The sequence below is a fragment of the Aedes aegypti genome, chromosome 3 (assembly GCF_002204515.2).
Source record: "Aedes aegypti strain LVP_AGWG chromosome 3, AaegL5.0 Primary Assembly, whole genome shotgun sequence".
NCBI lineage: Eukaryota > Metazoa > Arthropoda > Insecta > Diptera > Culicidae > Aedes > Aedes aegypti.
In genome coordinates this window covers 123,693,259-123,712,218 of record NC_035109.1, presented here as the reverse complement: position 1 = coordinate 123,712,218, position 18,960 = coordinate 123,693,259, and the positions used below count along the sequence as shown (strand labels likewise).

The window sequence follows — 18,960 nt, the reverse complement described above, 5'->3', positions numbered from 1 at the left end:
AAACCTCATTTCACATATCATTTACGACTTTAAGTAGCAAGTGGTTTGCAAAATCGACAGCAAGAATTGCTTTGATCTAAGCGGACGTGATATCCAAAATGCGTACAAAAAACAAAAAGATTCAAGCCCACAATTAGGTCGACCGCTATAAAGCTATCCCCAAAATGACACCCACTGAATAAACTAACCACATTAAGGCAGTGACGAAACCCGTCGGTCGTTCTTTTAACAGACTTTCGTTTCTTTTTATTGCTCAACCATTCAACCAGCCTCGTTGTCAGTGTTTTCCCGTTTAATATTCTGGCACAAAATGTCTCCACAGCTGACAACGTCACCAGTGTGACGATAGTGGTAACTCAGGATGAAAATTGGGCTTTGGGGAACATGATAATGACTACAAGAGATTCAAGTATGAACAAGTAAACTAAAACGATTCGGGGGCACTTAACCGTTTGGGGAAATGAGAAAATTGAAGCTTTTAAGGGATGGAGTGAGGCTACGAAGAACAAGCTAAGTTGATTGTGACATGGGATGGAGGAGGATGGACGCTGATAGAAAGTTTCCTTCGAAAATGAATAAACGAAAGGAATATGCTTCTAGAGTCGACCTTCTGACATCGAATCAGTGTTGCCACAAGTACAGATTTATCTGGAAAGGTACAGAATTTTTGATAGTTTTTGGTACAGATTCTGTACGGTACAGATTACAGATTTTCAGGAAAAAGTACAGATCGGTACAAATTTTTGGAATGGGTAATTTTGTGACGCAAAATCAAAAAAAAATCGTGAAATATGGAACTAATTTTCTCAAAACTACAATTGAAAGATACAATTTCCATAGAATTGAATAATAATTATATTACAAGCGAAATTATTTCAACAAAAACAATGTTAACTTCCAAGTTCATTAGGATTAGATTTTTCAATAATTTCTATTGGATGTGGTACAGATTTTTGGAATCTATGGTACAGATAAAAACAGATTTTCGAGCCTTCGGTACAGATAGAAATGTGGCAACACTGCATCGAATACCTTCTTTAGGCGCTCTCGTTCGCAAACATAAGTGAAATGAAGTAAACATACAGCCTTTCAATACACTACATTGAAGGAGAAATTCAAAAACCTGCCAATATTTCACCAACGAATCAAGCGATGCTCCTTCCCTTTCATCATCTCTACATCTCAGACTCTCCAGACTCTAAACGTTTAATTTTTTCCGGTTTATTATATTCGTCCTTCTTACGAGGTGGGCCAATAGCTCTAACATTCGCAATACGGTGCCTTATATTTATGTCTAGCTTTCGGTTACATGCCAAACGCTTTCACCGTTGCTTTCTCTGTGACCTACAGTCAGGTCAGGGGAGAAGTCTGCCGATGCCGATGAGCGCTTGTTATGCTAATGATGTAATCTTTACGAAAGGAAGATCTTAGAAATGCTTCGTTTTCAATTTTCGTATGTATTCTTCTTGCTGGTACCGAGGTAGCTGGAAGTGCTTCTCTGAGCGGTGCGATAAGTTTGGATAGAAATGTTGGAAGCAGATGAAGACTGAATCGAAAGATGATTCTGCTTTCATAGAACATAGATGTTGGGTTATAAAGTAAATGTCGAACATTTTTATTAAGTCCTTCCTCGTCGTAATTTGAGACGCATCAATCTTTTTCGATATTTGGCTTAATAGAATCAAAATGTTGTGTTAGCACAAGCGGAAGGAATATTGATTTAGAACAAACTTTAATGGGATCGATGGTTTTAACTTTCCCCTTCTGCGTTGGGGTTAAATTTTGCCAATAATCATAGTTAAAAAGCTTAAGATAAAGATGAATCGAAGCCGAAATTCAAATATTCAAGAGCACAAATCTGGTCACCACCAGCAAGTGAGCAATCGATCAAGTTTTCAGCTTAAACGGTTGTATGGTTCCACAGATTCGCGCTCTTGAAATTTTAGGTTTGTCTTCGATTCATTGGTTGGTTGGTTTGACTTTATTAACGAGATTTTTTGCCCTGGGCTAGTTCATCTCGGGACCAACGGCTTTACTTCCCTTCCGAAGGAAGTCGTCACTATAACTTTTTACGTGACTATGTCGGGGATGGGATTCCATCCCAGGTCCTCGACGTGAGTTCGATTCATTTTCACCTTAACCTGAGATGTTATTAGCAATTGTTTCACAAGTTGTAACAAGTTTGATAAATAGTAGCGGTTAACGGGAGCCTTGAGTCATCGTTCTCTGATGATAAAACACATTTTTCACCATTGAGGATTGGTGTTTTACTCCACTGACATAATAAACAACCCCCGAACATCTTATGGCAGTAGTTCGTCCCTGGTTTGTATAGATAGGTTTTCTTATACACTTTTATCCCCAGATTTAATCAGAGCTGTAAAAGAAGATGATACACAAACTCCCTCCATTTTTTTTTATTTTAGTGAGGTATCAAAAAGTTCCAATAACTTGGCCTGTAGAAAATTGGCACTGTATGCGATTTACTTGTGTGCAAATCCACTAAACACTAGTCCTCATTTTTGGTGGTAGCCTGGATCCTCCCGGGGGGCTGTGCATCTGCACTTCTATTACGCTCTTGACATTTTCGCGCTCTGTGCTCTTGCACTCTGTACAGTCTGCCAGTGATTTGCTCTTGCATGTTGAGCAGACTGCCTTATCATCTTCCTTCGCTTCTCTGTCTCCTTCCGTCGTCCTTCCTCGTCTTCTCTTCTCGCTTCCTTCTCCTCCTGACTTCCCTCGGCGTCGGAGGTTGTCGCCAGTACCGGTTGGGGAGACATCCGCACGGATGGTGCCCCGACTACCGGCGGCTGTCGCAGGAGAGATCTTCATCTTTATTCTTAGTCAGGCTGACAAGAGTGCCGAGGTCAGTCAAACGATTCCGGTTGGTGGTTGACTTCCGGTTCATTAGCGCCCCGATGACCCGATACCAGGCAGTGCTCTGTACCTGTCGTTTCACTGCTCTTCTCGCCAGTATCTTTGCAAGATAGACGTTACATCCACCACCATATTGTTCGCCAGATTCCAAAGATGCCAACCGATGCAAATACCGTTTGAAGCAACCATTATCTGACAGGAACTGTGTCGAGTTGAAATTCACTTAACCATGTTTCCTGTTTACCCAGGTTGATACATTCGGGATGGAGTCTGTGGGTCCACCTACCTTTCTCAGAGGCATCCCATTCTTGCTGCCACTTAACCAGCGAGCCGATCCTCGCCATTTCCTCACCTGTCTAGTGCCTCTCCGCTGATAACACTCGATATCTTCTCCGAGGGTGATGCAAATCGGAATCATCCCGGTGATCGCACATACTGCCTCCGACGATATTGGTTTGTATGCGCTTGCTACTCTCATGGCCATTGTCCCGTTCGCGTTTGGTTTCCAGTGCTCCACACCAGGTCGGAACTCCGTATTTCAGTACCGACAATGATACGCTAGCCAGAAGACGCCTCTTACTGCTTTTCGGGCCATGAGCGTTCGGCATGATCCTTGTTAGTGCTTTGGTCGTTTTGTCGCCTTCCGCTGTCATGCTATGACATGTCCCCCGACGGTAATCTCAGCGTGCTGAACCGCTTTGCGATTGCTGACTACTAGCACCTCCGTTTTGCGGTGGACTATCTTAAGCTCCATTCATTCAGTTCTCAACCGCTCCCATTGCCATTGCCGCCGTGGCTAGCCCTTCCATTTCCTCCAGCGTTTCGCCTATTACTGTTAGGACGACGTCATCGGCAAAGCCAACGATCTCGACGCCCATGGGTAATTCCACCTCGTCGTACATCCCATTCCCCGTCGTAAATCTCATTCCACAGTGTCGGATCCAGTATGGACCCTTGCGGAACTCCCACCGTTACTCTTAACTCCTTTCGGCCGACGTCGGTTGCATACACCAATACCCGATTATCGAATAAGCTCTGCAGAATCCGGAATAGATAGTCAGGAACCCGCATTTCATGCATGCATTGTAAGCAGGTTAAAGTGACAATAATAGGATTAAGCCGCAGTATTGTGGCGATAGCCTCCCAACTGGCGCTATTGAACACGTTTTCAACGTCAATCGTAACTACGGCGCAGTAACGATTTCCTATACGTTTTTGCTTCGATGCCTTCTCGGCCCTCTCCAGGACCGTCCGAATTGCATCTACCGTCGACTTTCCCTTTTGAAATCCGTTCTCGCATCCGTACATTTAATTACCCTGTTTAGGATGATCCGTTCCAAGAGTTTTCCCAGTGTATCCAGCAAGCATATAGGCCTGTATGATGATGGATCACTGGGTGGTTTCGGTAGCAGCACCAGCTTCTGGATCTTCCATTTATCTGGGAAGTGGCCTTCGTCCAGACATTTCTGCATCATGTTCCGGTATATATCCGAGTACACTATGATCGCTACTTTAAGTGCCACATTCGGTATTCCATCCGGCCGGGGGGCCTTTCTCACCTTCATTGCTTTCGGCGCTGCAACAAGCTCGTCATTGGAGACCTAACGATCTTCGGCGTTTGCTTCTTCCTCGTTGACATACGGTGTGGGTGGCCACGCTGTCAGATCATGCTTTGGGAAGAGACCCTCGACAATAACCCTCAGCTTTTCAGCACACGTTTAAACCGGCATTGAAGGACCCTTGACTTTTGCCATGACCACTAGATAAGCGTCCCCCCACAGGTTGGCGTCAGTTGTTTGGCACAGCTCCTTGTAGCACTCGAACTTGCTCAGCGTTAGCTCGCGTTCGAAAGCTGCTCTGCTTGAAACCTCTTTAACTTCTACGTTCCTTGCTCTCTGGTAGCGCCTCCTGGATTTAAGGCAAGCAACGAGGGGAGCGTTTAGTGCCTCGTACCACCAGTACGCGGGACGTCGATCGTTGCAGAGCTCCCGTTTTCGTGGCATCGTTGTACCACTTGCGATCGCTGTTGTCAGCCCTACCGCATACCCATGCTGTCGATAGAAAGTGCCTCAACGAAGAGATCTTCGTCTTCCACTGCCGGTTGTCACTTGTGTGATCGCTATGGGTTTAGTCTTCACATACCCTCTATTTCATGTTGCCCGCCAGTGATGGGCTACAAAAAGTTAGGTCGATGATGGACTCCCGTCCGTGTTTCCAAAATATGCTTCGTTGCACAATCGTACGTCTATCTTTGCTAGAGCCTCTAGTAGGTTGTAACCTCTGGCATTGATTACCCTGCTACCCCACTCCACGGCTCATGCATTGAAGTCACCTCCAATCAGCACTGGTTTTCGACCAACTAGTTTGTCGGTCAACTTCTCCAACATCCGACTAAATTTGGAGTCTTGGAGGCGCGTAGCAGCAGCAAAAGTAAGTTGCGCTGCTTTTGTGATTTTGGTGATCACTAGGGACAATGGAAATTCGCGATTTCGCGGAAGCCGCGAAATCCGCGAAATTTGGCCTTCTCCGCGAAATTTAGAAAAACCCGCGAAATGCCGCGAATTAAGTAAACATTGAAGAATTTATACGAAAATCCCAGTAAAATCCAGATTTTTACTTAGGAAAATGGTTTATGTATCTTGAAGTCGAAGTTCCATGAAACATGTTATAACCATTTAGTTAAGCTTGACGTCTTTCTGGTTTGCTACTTTCGTTTTAAATTTTGCATTACCACTCTAATTTCAAACTTACAATCTTAGTTTGTAAAATAAAAACTATATTTAATTAAATTCCACGAAATTTGCACATTTCTAGAAAATTTCACTGGAAATGTGAATTTGTATGTAAAATATGGCCAAAAATATGGGATCGCGACAAAGTCGCGAAATTTTGAATTTATCGCCTTGGTCACACGCGAAATTTCAAGAATTTTGCCGCGAATTTCCATTGTCCCTAGTGATCACGTATCCCGCGTTTGAGCTGGCATCCACTTCCTGGATAGGAAACCTACCCGTCATTCGCATCGCCGCTGCACCTGAGCTATCCGTCATCCAATTGGGTAGATACGGTTAAGCTATTATCACACTCTTAGTTTCTGTTTTTCACTGCTTCAAAATTTTCTGGGCGGTGTCGCAGCGATTCAGGTTGTTCAGCGTTACCTCCGTTACTGTTGGGCTCCGATTGCCTTTTGGTACGCAATTCAATCCCTGAAAGAGATAGCAATCTGAATCTCCTTAACTTCAAGAAACAAACATGCGACCTCTAGGAACGGCAATTAAACAAATGACTTCGTATGCATTATGGATAAAAAATGGCCAATGACTCTGAAACGCTATCAAAAGTCTGTTTTTAAATCGATTTTCAATATTTTTGTTTCAAAGAAAGATATGAACTCCAAGAATAAGATCATTTTGGACGCAATGGCACCTGGAACCTTTTTTAGCACCTGGAATGTTTTTTTTTTCAACTGGTATACATAATATTTGACTTCCTCAATTACTCCATGAAATCTCTCAAAGATATGTCCATGAATTTCTATAGTATTTGTCTAAGGGCTATCATTATGATTTTTTTCCAGATTACTCTCCATATATTCTGTTTGGAAGAATGTTTATAAGGTTCGACTTTGGTAACGGACGAAAAAAGGCAACGTGCAAGGACTGTACCACGTTTGAATTTGTGCGAATTGCTTTATGCTAATACTAATGCAAATTAAAACAAGATTTTTCCACGCATTTTTTAATTCGTTTGAAATAATCTTCAGGTTTAGTTGGATGATTTCCCAAATACCCTCTCAATCGATTATGTTAAGGATTTTGTAAATAAAATCTTAATAGAATAGCTGAAAGAATTCATTGATACGCCTAAAACCATGATACGAAAAGAGGGAACTAAATATTCAAGAAACTGGTTCTTAGCGACCAGTATTTTTCAACTTTATTAGCTGCTTTTAGACTGAAAGAGCTGAAAACCGTTGAAAAATATTTATACACTGTTGGATAATTTCCTGCAGATTTGGAAAAATTCTGGTTGAATCTCCGGATAAATTCTTGGATAAAGTTTTCCTAAATGAGTATCAGAATGAATTTTTGAAGTAATACCTGGATCTGGATTAATCAATATCTGGATGATTTTTTGGAGAAATCAGAGGATGAACTTCTGGACAAATCCCTAATGATAATGCAGGAAAAATCTTGGGGGCATTTATGAAATTCCGGAAAATTCTCTGTTACAATTTTTAAAAGAATCTCTGGTAGCACTCTGGACAAATCCCAAATGGAATTCCTGATCTTCTTCTTTCTGGCGTTACATCCCAACTGGGACAGAGCCTGCTTCTCAGCTTAGTGTTCTTATGAGCACTTCCACAGTTATTAACACACCGAGGACGAAGCCTCAAAATCAGTTGGAACGCTAAATTCAACCCACTATATCTCGGCTGTCCTAAGCCCGATTTACAAAATTTTGGCACCTACAGAAATGTATGGGCTTCTAGATTCATGTCAGATTTTTGAAATATTTTTGGGAACTACTGTTTGATTTGTAGTACTTAAAACACCGGAGCAAGTCCTAAAAAAATTTCTAACCGGCGGGAATTTGTAGATAACTTAGAATTTATCGCGATAGCCTATAGATTTTTTTATAGTATGATGATCGTTTTAGTGTAATCTAACAATTGGCATTGAATTTTTGATTGTTAGCCGTTCAAAGAACTACAATATATTCACAAAACTGCGTAGAATACAGAAAAAGTACATTTTCAATTATAACTTGAAATTCATCGCGATGACCCAAACATTTTATGATCTTAAAATATACTCATATGTAAGGCCATCAAATTTGCAGAACACTGATAATAAATTTCTGTTGTGAAAACTACAATATTTTCACAAAATAGTGAAAAATACAGGAAAATACAGGTTTTCTACAGTAATTTCATATATATCGCAATGAATCATCAGTTTTATAATTTTAATCTCTTTGTTTATTCATGAGAAACAAATTTCCTGAAAACCGTTGATCGCTGTTAGTTCAAAGAACTACAATACATTCACAAAACTGCGTAGAATACAGAAAAATATACATTTTCAACTATAACTTGAAATTTATCGCGATGACCCAAACGTTTTATAACCTAAATATGTACTCATATCCAAGGCCATCAAATTTGCAGAACACTGATAATAAATTTCTGTTGGAAAAACTACAATATTTTCACAAAATAGTGAAAAATACAGGAAAATACAGGTTTTCTACAGTAATTTCATATGTATCGCAATGAGTCATCAGTTTTATAATTTTAATCTCTTTGTTTGTTCATGAGAAATAAATTTTCTGAACATCGTTGATCGCTGTTTGTTCAAAGAACTACAATATATTCACAAATTTGCGTAGAATACAGAAAAATATACATTTTCAACTAGAACTTGAAATTCATCGCGATGACCCAAACATTTTATGATCTTAGAATATCCTCATATTTAAGGCCATCAGATTTGCAGAACACTGATAGTAAATTTCTGTTGGAAAAACTACAATATTTTCACAAAATAGTGAAAAATACAGAAAAATACAGGTTTTCTACAGTAATTTCATATTTATCGCAATGACTCACCAGTTTTATAATTTTAAACTCTTTGTGTGTTCACGAGAAACAAATTTCCTAAACATCGTTGATCGCTGTTTGTTCAAAGAACTACAATATATTCACAAAACTGGGTAAAATACAGAAAAAAATACATTTTCAACTATAACTTGAAATTTATTGCTATGACCCAAAAATTTTATGATCTTAAAATATACTCATATTTAAGGCCATCAAATTTGCAGAACACTGATAATGAATTTCTGTTGGAAAAACTACAATATTTTCACAAAATAGTGAAAAATGCAGAAATAACAGGTTTTCTACAATAATTGCATATTTATCGCAATGAGTCATCAGTTTTATAATTTTAATCTCATTATTTGTTCATGAGAAACAAATTTCCTGAACATCGTTGATCACTGTTTGTTTAAAGAACTACAATATATTCACAAATCTGCGTAGAATACAGAAAAAATACATTTTCAACTATAACTTGAAATTTATCGTGATGACCCAAACATTTTATGATCTAAGAATATACTCATACTTAAGGCCATCAAATTTGCAGAACACTGATAATAAATTTCTGTTGGAAAAACTACAATATCTTCACAAAATAGTGAAAAATACAGGAAAATACAGGTTTTCTACAGTAATTTCATATTTATCGCAATGACTCATCAGTTTTAAAATTTTAAACTCTTTGTTTGTTCATGAGAAACAAATTTCCTAAACATCGTTGATCGCTGTTTGTTCAAAGAACTACAATATATTCACAAAACTGCGCAGAATACAGAAAAAATACATTTTCAACTATAACTTGAAATTCATCGCGATGACCCAAACATTTTATGATCTTAAAATATACTCATATTTAAGGCCATCAGATTTGCAGGAAACTGATAATAAATTTCTGTTGGAAAAACTACAATATTTTCACAAAATAATAAAAAATACAGGAAAATACAGGTTTTCTACAGTAATTTCATATTTATCGCAATGACTCATCAGTTTTATAATTTTAAACTCTTTGTTTGTTTATGAGAAACAAATTTCCTGAACATCGTTGATCGCTGTTTGTTCAAAGAACTACAATATATTCACAAAATCTTGTATAATACAGAAAAATCTTAAATTTCTGCTGCAATATATTGATTGCCTCTAGATCAATTAAAAGATTTGAAGTTTTTTTAGTTATGAAAATAAATATATTTACAGAACATTTTTGATGTTTTTTAAAGAAATACAACAATTTCACAAAACTATGAATAATATAGGGAAATTAACAACAGTTTGAAATTCATTGCAATGATACATGTATTCTGTGATTTTAAAATATTGTCATATTTAGGGTTATCAAGTTTTCACAATATAATCGATGACATTTTATTAAAAGAACTACAATATTTTCACAAATTACCATATAATACAAATATATTCTGTTGCTACCGAAGTTTGAAAATTTGATCATCTATATATTTTTCTAAATCGTTGTGTATTTTCAATAAAAATAAATGTGCTCAAAATTATTAGAAGCTGTTTGTTTGTTTGTTCCTTTGGAATATTGTAAAACTTTCTAATTATGAAAACATTACCCAATTACTGAATTGTAGCGGAAATAAATCCGAGGTACATTCGATTTGCATAATCTGCTGATTTAGACATAGCGTGATATATTCTAGCAATATTGACAACTTTCAAATGAAGTCGTCTGACTTTATTTTTATGTGGTAAAAATATTCTTTATATTAAAAACACAAGACACCTTGAGCGGCTATTAAATCAGTAGGTATTTTTTATGTTTCAATAATCGCTCATTCAAAAATTATTATGTATACTAATTCTTTTTGCTGAAGTAGGTATAATTTGACCATAAAAAATAGCAGGATAAATAACGAAATTCTAATTATGTAATGCTTTTTATCCAGTATGTTCGTCACGAAATCTGTTTACCGTGAGCGGAATTGGAACACTTAGATGCAGTAACAGTTTCAATTAAATATGTTTTATGAATGTTTATAAAATAATTTCTATATTAACGCTGATCATCTATACTTGGAGCTACATTGTAACATAAAAAAAGTATTGATCGACTCAATAGTTATTTTAAAATTAACCTTTGAACACCTTACTTCCCTTAAATGAGGGGAATATGTTGCACAGATGGCACTCTATTTCTTTTCCCTGCGAAATAGGAAAACTACGGTGATAGTAAACAGTACGATGTGGTTAAACATTAAAATATCTGTAAGTTTTTCATACCAATAGGTAAACGAAAGTTTTTTATTGCGTTCAACATTCTATTGTGATTGTAGTTCTTTTAAGATTAAAATGATAGTATTTTGAAGCAGATTTTTTAAGATGTGTCATGTTCAAATATTATTAAAGTAAAGCTGGTTGAATCGATTCTTACTATTTAACTTACTACATGGTAGTTAAAAGTATATGCTATTAGTACAAAATAAAAATGGATCTGAAAAAGTGACATGAAAAAAAATGGGTTTTCAATTAAGCCCTAGCTGAGACAGTGATTAGGGTAACTGCATATTTGAAATACTTACCTTTATATTTTTATTCTTAATTCTTATTATAGGTTATTCGATAGATGGCATCAAATATGTTCTTGTTTTTTTATGAGAAAGTTTTGAACCATAAAATATAGGTCATTGCGTGAAATTATTAAATTACAAAAGAGTCCTTAGTTTTGAATAAATTATTTAATGAAAATATGTTAGTTCTTTGAACGAACACGTATCAATTTTCATTTATATTCTTTTCTCGTGAACATGAAAATGGTTTGAATTAATAAAATCAATGCGTCATCGCAATGAATATCAAACTACACTAGATATGAGAAAATTTATAAATTGTAAAATTCATGGGTAATAGCGATTATTTTAAACTATTGCTGACACTTTTTTTTTCTGCCATATGCTACGCAGTTTAATATATATGTTGTAATTCGTTAAATGTACAAATTACAATGAAAAATGTTTGTTAATATAAATTCGAACTTCATTGTTAGATAAGTTCCAAGTTGTGTACAAACAAACGCTAAATTTTTATAGACTAGCTCCAGTGTTTGTAGTACTACAAATCAAACAATAGATTCCAAGCACATTTCTATAACCGCACATGAATCTACAAATAAGGACAAACTAGGGTTGAAGCGATCAACTTTTTTTAACACCGTCATCCATGTAAGTAAAATATCATTAATTGCGTTATTATAAGTAAATTGAAAAATGATGTCATTGCGACAATAATGGATTAGCTACAATTTGTAGTTGTAAGTCTCAAATATGAGAATAGTTTAAACCCACAAAATCTATGGGTCGTTGCGGTGAATATGAAGTAAGATTGTTGAAGGTATTTTTCTGTATTATTTACAATTTTTTGAGAATGGTTTAATGCTTTGGAGAAACTATAAAATTTGCTCTGTTAATTTATGGTTTATAATATGAAAAAATATAATAAAATCATTAAAATGATAACTCCTTGCCACAATTATTATATTGCAACGGAAATCTGATATACTTCTGTTCTTCTTCTTCTTCTTTCTGGCGTCACATCCCAACTGGGACAAAGCCTGCTTCTCAGCTTAGTGTTCTTATGAGCACTTCCAAAGTTATTAACTAATGCCAATTGACCATTTTTGCATGTGTATATCGTGTGGCAGGTACGAAGATACTCTATGCCCTGGGATGTCGAGAAAATTTCCAACCCGAAAAGATCCTCGACCGGTGGGATTCGAACCCACGACCCTCAGCTTGGTCTTGCTGAATAGCTGCGCGTTTACCGCTACGGCTATTTGGGCCCCATTTCTGTTATAATAAATAATAATACAATATTGTGCAAATATTATCAATAAATAGAAATTGTTATATTACCAATTTTGTAAACTGTTTGTCGTGCTTTGAAAACAGAAATAATAACTATTCTATTTTTTATATTTATTATGTTGAGAATATTTCAAATCGTAAAAACAACTATTATGAAAACGCAACCATAGTCAGAAACTGTTCTGTATTATTCGTGATTTTGTGAAAATATTGATAGTTCTTAGAGCAAATAGCCATTATAATTGTTGAGAAAGTTTGTTTTTTTTTAAAACTTAATAACGGTTTCGAATAATAAAATCAATTAGTCATCTTGAATAATATGAAACAAGAAAAGCAATAGTATATTCTTGTATTACATGGTATTTTGTGAAAATATTGAAGTTTTCTAACGAAATTTCATCGGTTAATTTATACATGCTTACGAAAACATTTTATTTAACATTAACAAATCATAAAATCCATGGAACATTGTGATCAATTTCAGGTTTTTATTACGATCTAACTTTTCTGGTATTTTCCACAGTTTTGTGTAAATGTTTTAGTTCTTCAGAAATCACTAAAAATGTTCTGTAGATATATTTACTTTTATATATAATTATGCTCCAAACTCTTAAAATTATATGGTCTGGAGGCAATCAGTTATTTGCATTTGCCTGACAAAACGTCGAAAGGTGGGAATTGGAAGAGAACGAAATGATCTTGGAAGAATTATTCTCTTCCGAAAGAATAAATAATTCGATATTTTTTTTCTTTTCGATGTGTTATTCCTTTCGACGTTTTAACATTCAACGTTTGTTGTTGTGTTCTATCAATTTATATATGAATCTGAAAAATTCTAAACCGTGAAGATTATAAGAAAATGCAGCAATTTTGAAATTACAGGAGAAATTTTAAATGTTTCTGTATGATACATGATTTTCGAGCACATTTATTTTTCTTGAAAATTTACAACAATTTAGAAAATTATACAGATGATAAAATGTTCAAACTTCGGTAGCAACAGAATATTTTTGTATTATACGGTAATTTGTGAAAATATTGTAGTTCTTTCAATAAAATTTCATCTATTATGTTGTGCAAACTTGACAACCCTAAATATGAGAATATTTTAAAATAAAAAAACCCATGGATCATTGCAAAAAAATCAAACTGTTGTTAAGATCGTATTTTTCCTGCATTATTCACAGTTTTGCGAAAAAGTTGTCGTTCTTTGAAAAACATCAAAAATGTTTTAAAATATGTTTATTTTTATATCTCACAATTGAAGCATTGTCTTTAAATTGATAAGGTTTAGAGACAACCAATAAATTGTAGAAGAAATTTCAGAATTTAATACAGAAAATTACAATACAAGATTTTGTGAAAGCATTGTAGTTCTTCGAACAAACAGCTATCAACGATGTTCAGAAAATTTGTTTCTCATGAACATACAAAGAGATCAAAATTATAAAACTGATGAGTCATTGCGATAAATATGAAATTAATGTAGAAAACCTGCATTTTTCTGCATTTTCCAACAGAAATTCATTATCAGTGTTCTGCAAATTTGATGGCCTTAAATATGATTATATTATAAGATCATAAAACGTTTGGGTCATAGCGATGAATTTCAAGTTATAGTTGAAAATGTATTTTTTTCCTGTATTCTACTCAGTTTTGTGAATATATTGTAGTTCTTTGAACAAACAGCGATCAACGATGCTCAGGAAACTTGTTTCTCATGAACAAACAATGAGTTTAAAATTATAAAACTGATGATTCATTGCGATATATATGAAATTACTGCAGAAAACCTGTATTTTCATGTATTTTTCACTATTTTGTGAAAATATTGTAGCTTACCCAAAAGAAATTCATTATCAGTGTTCTGCGAATGTGATGGCCTTAAATATCAGTATATTTTAAGATCATAAAATGTTTGGGTCATCGCGATAAATTTCAAGTTATAGTTGAAAATGTATATTTTTCTGTATTCTACGCAGTTTTGTGAATATATTGTAGTTCTTTGAACAAACAGCGATCAAAAATGTTCAGAAAATTTGTTTCTCATGAACAAACAATGAGATTAAAATTATAAAACTGATGACTCATTGCGATAAATATGAAATTACTGTAGAAAACCTGTATTTTCCTGTATTTTTCACTATTTTGTGAAAATATTGTAGTTTTTCCAACAGAAATTTATTATCAGTGTTCTGCAAATTTGATGGCCTTAAGTATGAGAATATTTTAAGATCATAAAACGTTTGGGTCATCGCGATAAATTTCAAGTTATAATTGAAAATGTATTTTTTTCTGTATTCTACGCAGTTTTGTGAATATATTGTACTTCTTTGAACAAACAGCGATCAACGATTTTCAGGAAATTTGTTTCTCATGAACATACAAAGAGTTTAAAATTATAAAACTGATGAGTCATTGCGATAAATATGAAATTACTGTAGAAAACCTGTATTTTCCTGTATTTTTCACTATTTTGTGAAAATATTGTAGCTTACGCAACAGAAATTCATTATCAGTGTTCTGCGAATGTGATGGCCTTAAATATCAGTATATTTTAAGATCATAAAATGTTTGGGTCATCGCGATAAATTTCAAGTTATAGTTGAAAATGTATATTTTTCTGTATTCTACGCAGTTTTGTGAATGTATTGTAGTTCTTTGAACAAACAGCGATCAACGGTTTTCAGGAAATTTGTTTCTCATGAATAAACAAAGAGATTAAAATTATAAAACTGATCATTCATTGCGATACATATGAAATTACTGTAGAAAACCTGTATTTTCCTGTATTTTTCACTATTTTGTGAAAATATTGTAGTTTTCACAACAGAAATTTGTTATCAGTGTTCTACAAATTTGATGGCCTTACATATGAGTATATTTTAAGATCATAAAATGTTTGGGTCATCGCGATGAATTTCAAGTTATAATTGAAAATGTATTTTTTCTGTATTCTACGCAGTTTTGTGAATATATTGTAGTTCTTTGAACGGCTAACAATCAAAAATTTAATGCCAATTGTTAGATTACACTAAAACGATCATCATACTATAAAAAAATCTATAGGCTATCGCGATAAATTCTAGTTATCTACAAATTTCCGCCGGTTAGAAATTTTTTTAGGACTTGCTCCGGTGTTTTAAGTACTACAAATCAAACAGTAGTTCCCAAAAATATTTCAAAAATCTGACATGAATCTAGAAGCCCATACATTTCTGTAGGTGCTAAAATTTTGTAAATCGGGCTTAGGACAGCCGAGATATAGTGGGTTGAATTTAGCGTTCCAACTGATTTTGAGGCTTCGTCGTCCGTGTAAGTGACGAATATCTTAGGCGGACAAGTGTTAACTGAGAGCTTACTGTGCCAATGGCCATTTTTGCATGCGTATATCGTGTGGCAGGTACGAAGATACTCTATGCCCTGGGAATCGAGAAAATTTCCAACCCGAAAAGATCCTCGACCAGCGGGATTCGAACCCACGACCCTCAGCATGGTCCTGATATAAAGTCTATATAATGTCTGGAGGAATCCAATATTGTAATTATAGTCGTAGTGAACTTTTTGACGGAACCCCGGGTGGAATTCGTGGAAAAAGTCTATGAATAATTCCTGGTATATGCCTGGTGGAGTTCCTAATGGAATCTATGACTGAGTTATTGGTAAAATCCATAGTGGAATTCACAGAGGAATGCCTTGTAAAATTCCCTAGTGAAATTCACAAAAGAATACCTGGTGAAGTTCCTGAAAAAATCACAAGTGCATTTCGTGGACGAATCTCTGGTAGATGGTTTGGTGCTCTGGTAGAATTCTTGAACGACTTCCTTGGGCAATTGCAAGCGGGAATCTTTGATGAAATTCCTGAGGAAATCCATAAATGACTTTCTGGAAGAATTACTGGTGTAATTTTTAGAGACACCTTTGGTGGAAATCATGGAGTTTTTCCTGGAGCCCTGTCGGATCCAGTTTCAAGAATCCAGCAATAGTAGTGCTTTGTAGTCAGCGGTTCTAGATCTTTTTTACTTTTGGACATCATGATTCTTATGCGTTGAATGATGTTTATGTGCTTTTTCTGCTGTTGAAAAATCTTGAAAGTTGAGCGTCAAATCACACAAGCAAAATAAAATCCGGATATTATATGTACCAGTTTCTGCTCACCATGATCTTCAATTCTTTTTTCGATATGAATCCAAAAACACCAAAAGGAAAAATTGCATCACTAGATCTTTATCCCTTCTTCTCTTCCTACAATATGATTGAATGATTACTACCGAACCTATATTTATAAATATGCTGTACCAATGTAACAAACGTAAGCTGATTATTCAAGGATTGTCGTATTACAAGACACATTCTCGATACCACTTCCGAACGTTTTCCTCACTCTACCGATTTAAACAGTATAAATTCACAGCAAACTGTAAGCCCTTTTCTTCCCCAACACACACACACAGAAACACGTGCGGTCAGACGACACTCACTCACTTCGGTTTCCCCTAATCACCCATCCTTATTCTAAAGGCGCTCATGATAGCAACTGTGGAAAAGCGGATCACTTTTCCCATTCTTTTCTCTGCCACATTGTTTGAATAAAGCTTTCCGGCACGTAAGAAGCACTGGAAACATGATACTTACCAACTCTTTTGTGGGTATCGCTTTGGCTCCTGTTTCTGTTTCAAATTTTGCATAATTTAGCAAATTGTCCGCATTCCGAATGGGAACCTCAACCGATGACGGTGGGTGGGTTTTAAGGGCTTTGCACGGTTCATGTTTTTTCTCGGGAGTGGCTTTGCTTTTGGGAAATGTTTTCCGCTCCAATTTTGTTTGCTGATTAAATGTTTCGAAACAACGTTATATTGAAAATTGGCCACGATATTGCAAAAGTTTTCGATGAAGACTTTGCGCAAATGACAGTAGATTAAGGTGAAGATGAATCGAAGCCAAACTTCAAATTTTCAAGAACACGGATCTGAAGAACCAAACATCCGTTTGTGCTGAAAACCTAATCGATTGGTCACCACCAGCTACTGACTAATCGATTAAGTTTTCAGTTTAAACGGATGTTTGATTCTTCAGATCCGTGCTCTTGAAAATTTGAAGTTTGGCTTCGATTCATCTTCACCTTAAGGATTTGCCTGAAAACACAACAAACATTGGCAATCCCTGGCCTTCACTTTTCACTTCGCTCTCAGTGACATTCAGTAGTTCACTGAAGTGCTGCTTCCATCTTTCGATCACCTTACGTTCGTCCGTCAAGATGCTCCCATCCTTATCCCTGTACATCTCGGCTTGGTATTTCGGGATGCGTTGAGCGTCTGATAGAACCATCGTGTTTCCTGATGCCTATCCAAATCCAATAAAAAACAAATCATACTCAAATTCGAGCCATATTTAATTGCTTGTTCTTATTTTGCCATGCTTGAGATCCAAAATGCCAGACGTAAAATTTCCTAGAGACAAATTTCTTATTTTCTTGTTATGTAAGAAGGGCATTCGCATTAAAAAGACTTTCTAAACATTGAATGAACTTTTACATCAAATTTCACTCTCCCTTGAATGTGAAAACAACTTTTAATTGGTAAAGGACGGAAAAGGGTTCATAATAAGATGCCAACTCTGTACAAGAGCAGGTAACAAGAAACTTTTTTCTATGGAACGGCATTTCACCTGGGATCGCCAACGCAACGCAGCGTAATGGTAAACTTTGCGCCGCAGAAAGTTTTCCGGTTTTTCCGGAGGACAACTCAGCCCAAAACATAATCCATATGAATTATTCCCTTGGATAATTAAGCAGATGATTCAACACAGTGCATTTCAGTGAACTGAAAACTGAGATGATGATGAATCGCTGTTGGTCTGTCTTTCTCTCCATAGTGCAGTCATATTAATTGCAAACAAAGCTAACTCCGTCGTTTTCCGCCTTCTCTTCTGTATCGTTTCAGCAAACCGAAAAGTTTGTGCCATCCTTCGAGACGGTGTCATTCGCCGTCAAAAGTATATCACAGCAGTTTAATTGGACCGAGGCAATTCTGTTCGCTGCAGGTAAGTGTGGAGCTCCGAGACGGGGAGGGTATTTTAAGTTGTCTTCACATTTTCTCAGATTTGTTTCTTTTATTCTGTCTAATTTGAATTCATTAGCAAAGTTTTCGAAATCATTTTTGTGATATAAATTGCAAATACTTTATTACGTCCTTTGGGATGATGATTGAAATGCGCGACGTTGGAGTTCTTTTTCAGACGAAAACGTCTTGTGGTACTGACTCAAGGATTCATTTCAGTGTACAAATACCTCACGCAAGTGGAACAGCATAACGCGATGCTGATGTTATGGTGTTAGACTTTAAATTGTACTTCTATTAGACAGTGTTATCAAATCCTGAAAAATGAACGCATTAAACGAATTAAGTATAGGTATGCGTGTTATGAAACGCTTTCAATTTTAATAAGGTTTGAATTCCTCTATCAGTAGTAGTAAAATGTTTATAATAGCTTTATTGAGCTTTACCGGATTAGAAGGATATAGACAGCTGCTACCAACTGCTTTTTTTCCATGAGCTTTTAACGATTCGTGATTGAAGTAACCGTTCGATTACAAAAGAACATGTAGAGCTCCGCTAGCACTTGCACGTTTAGATTATCCGTCCGTTTCAGTTCCAT

At 35.8% G+C, this 18,960-nt stretch overlaps 1 protein-coding gene across 2 annotated transcripts in view; it reads left to right on the top strand.

Moving 5' to 3' along the window:
* The window catches only part of LOC5577087, a 392,448-nt gene that overhangs the window by 142,077 nt on the left and 231,411 nt on the right, over positions 1-18,960 (top strand). For both annotated transcript variants that reach the window (XM_021851308.1, XM_021851307.1), the window contains one exon: positions 18,246-18,345. In XM_021851308.1, coding sequence (XP_021707000.1) covers positions 18,246-18,345 — 100 coding nt within the window. The remainder of the gene's footprint in view (positions 1-18,245; positions 18,346-18,960) is intronic.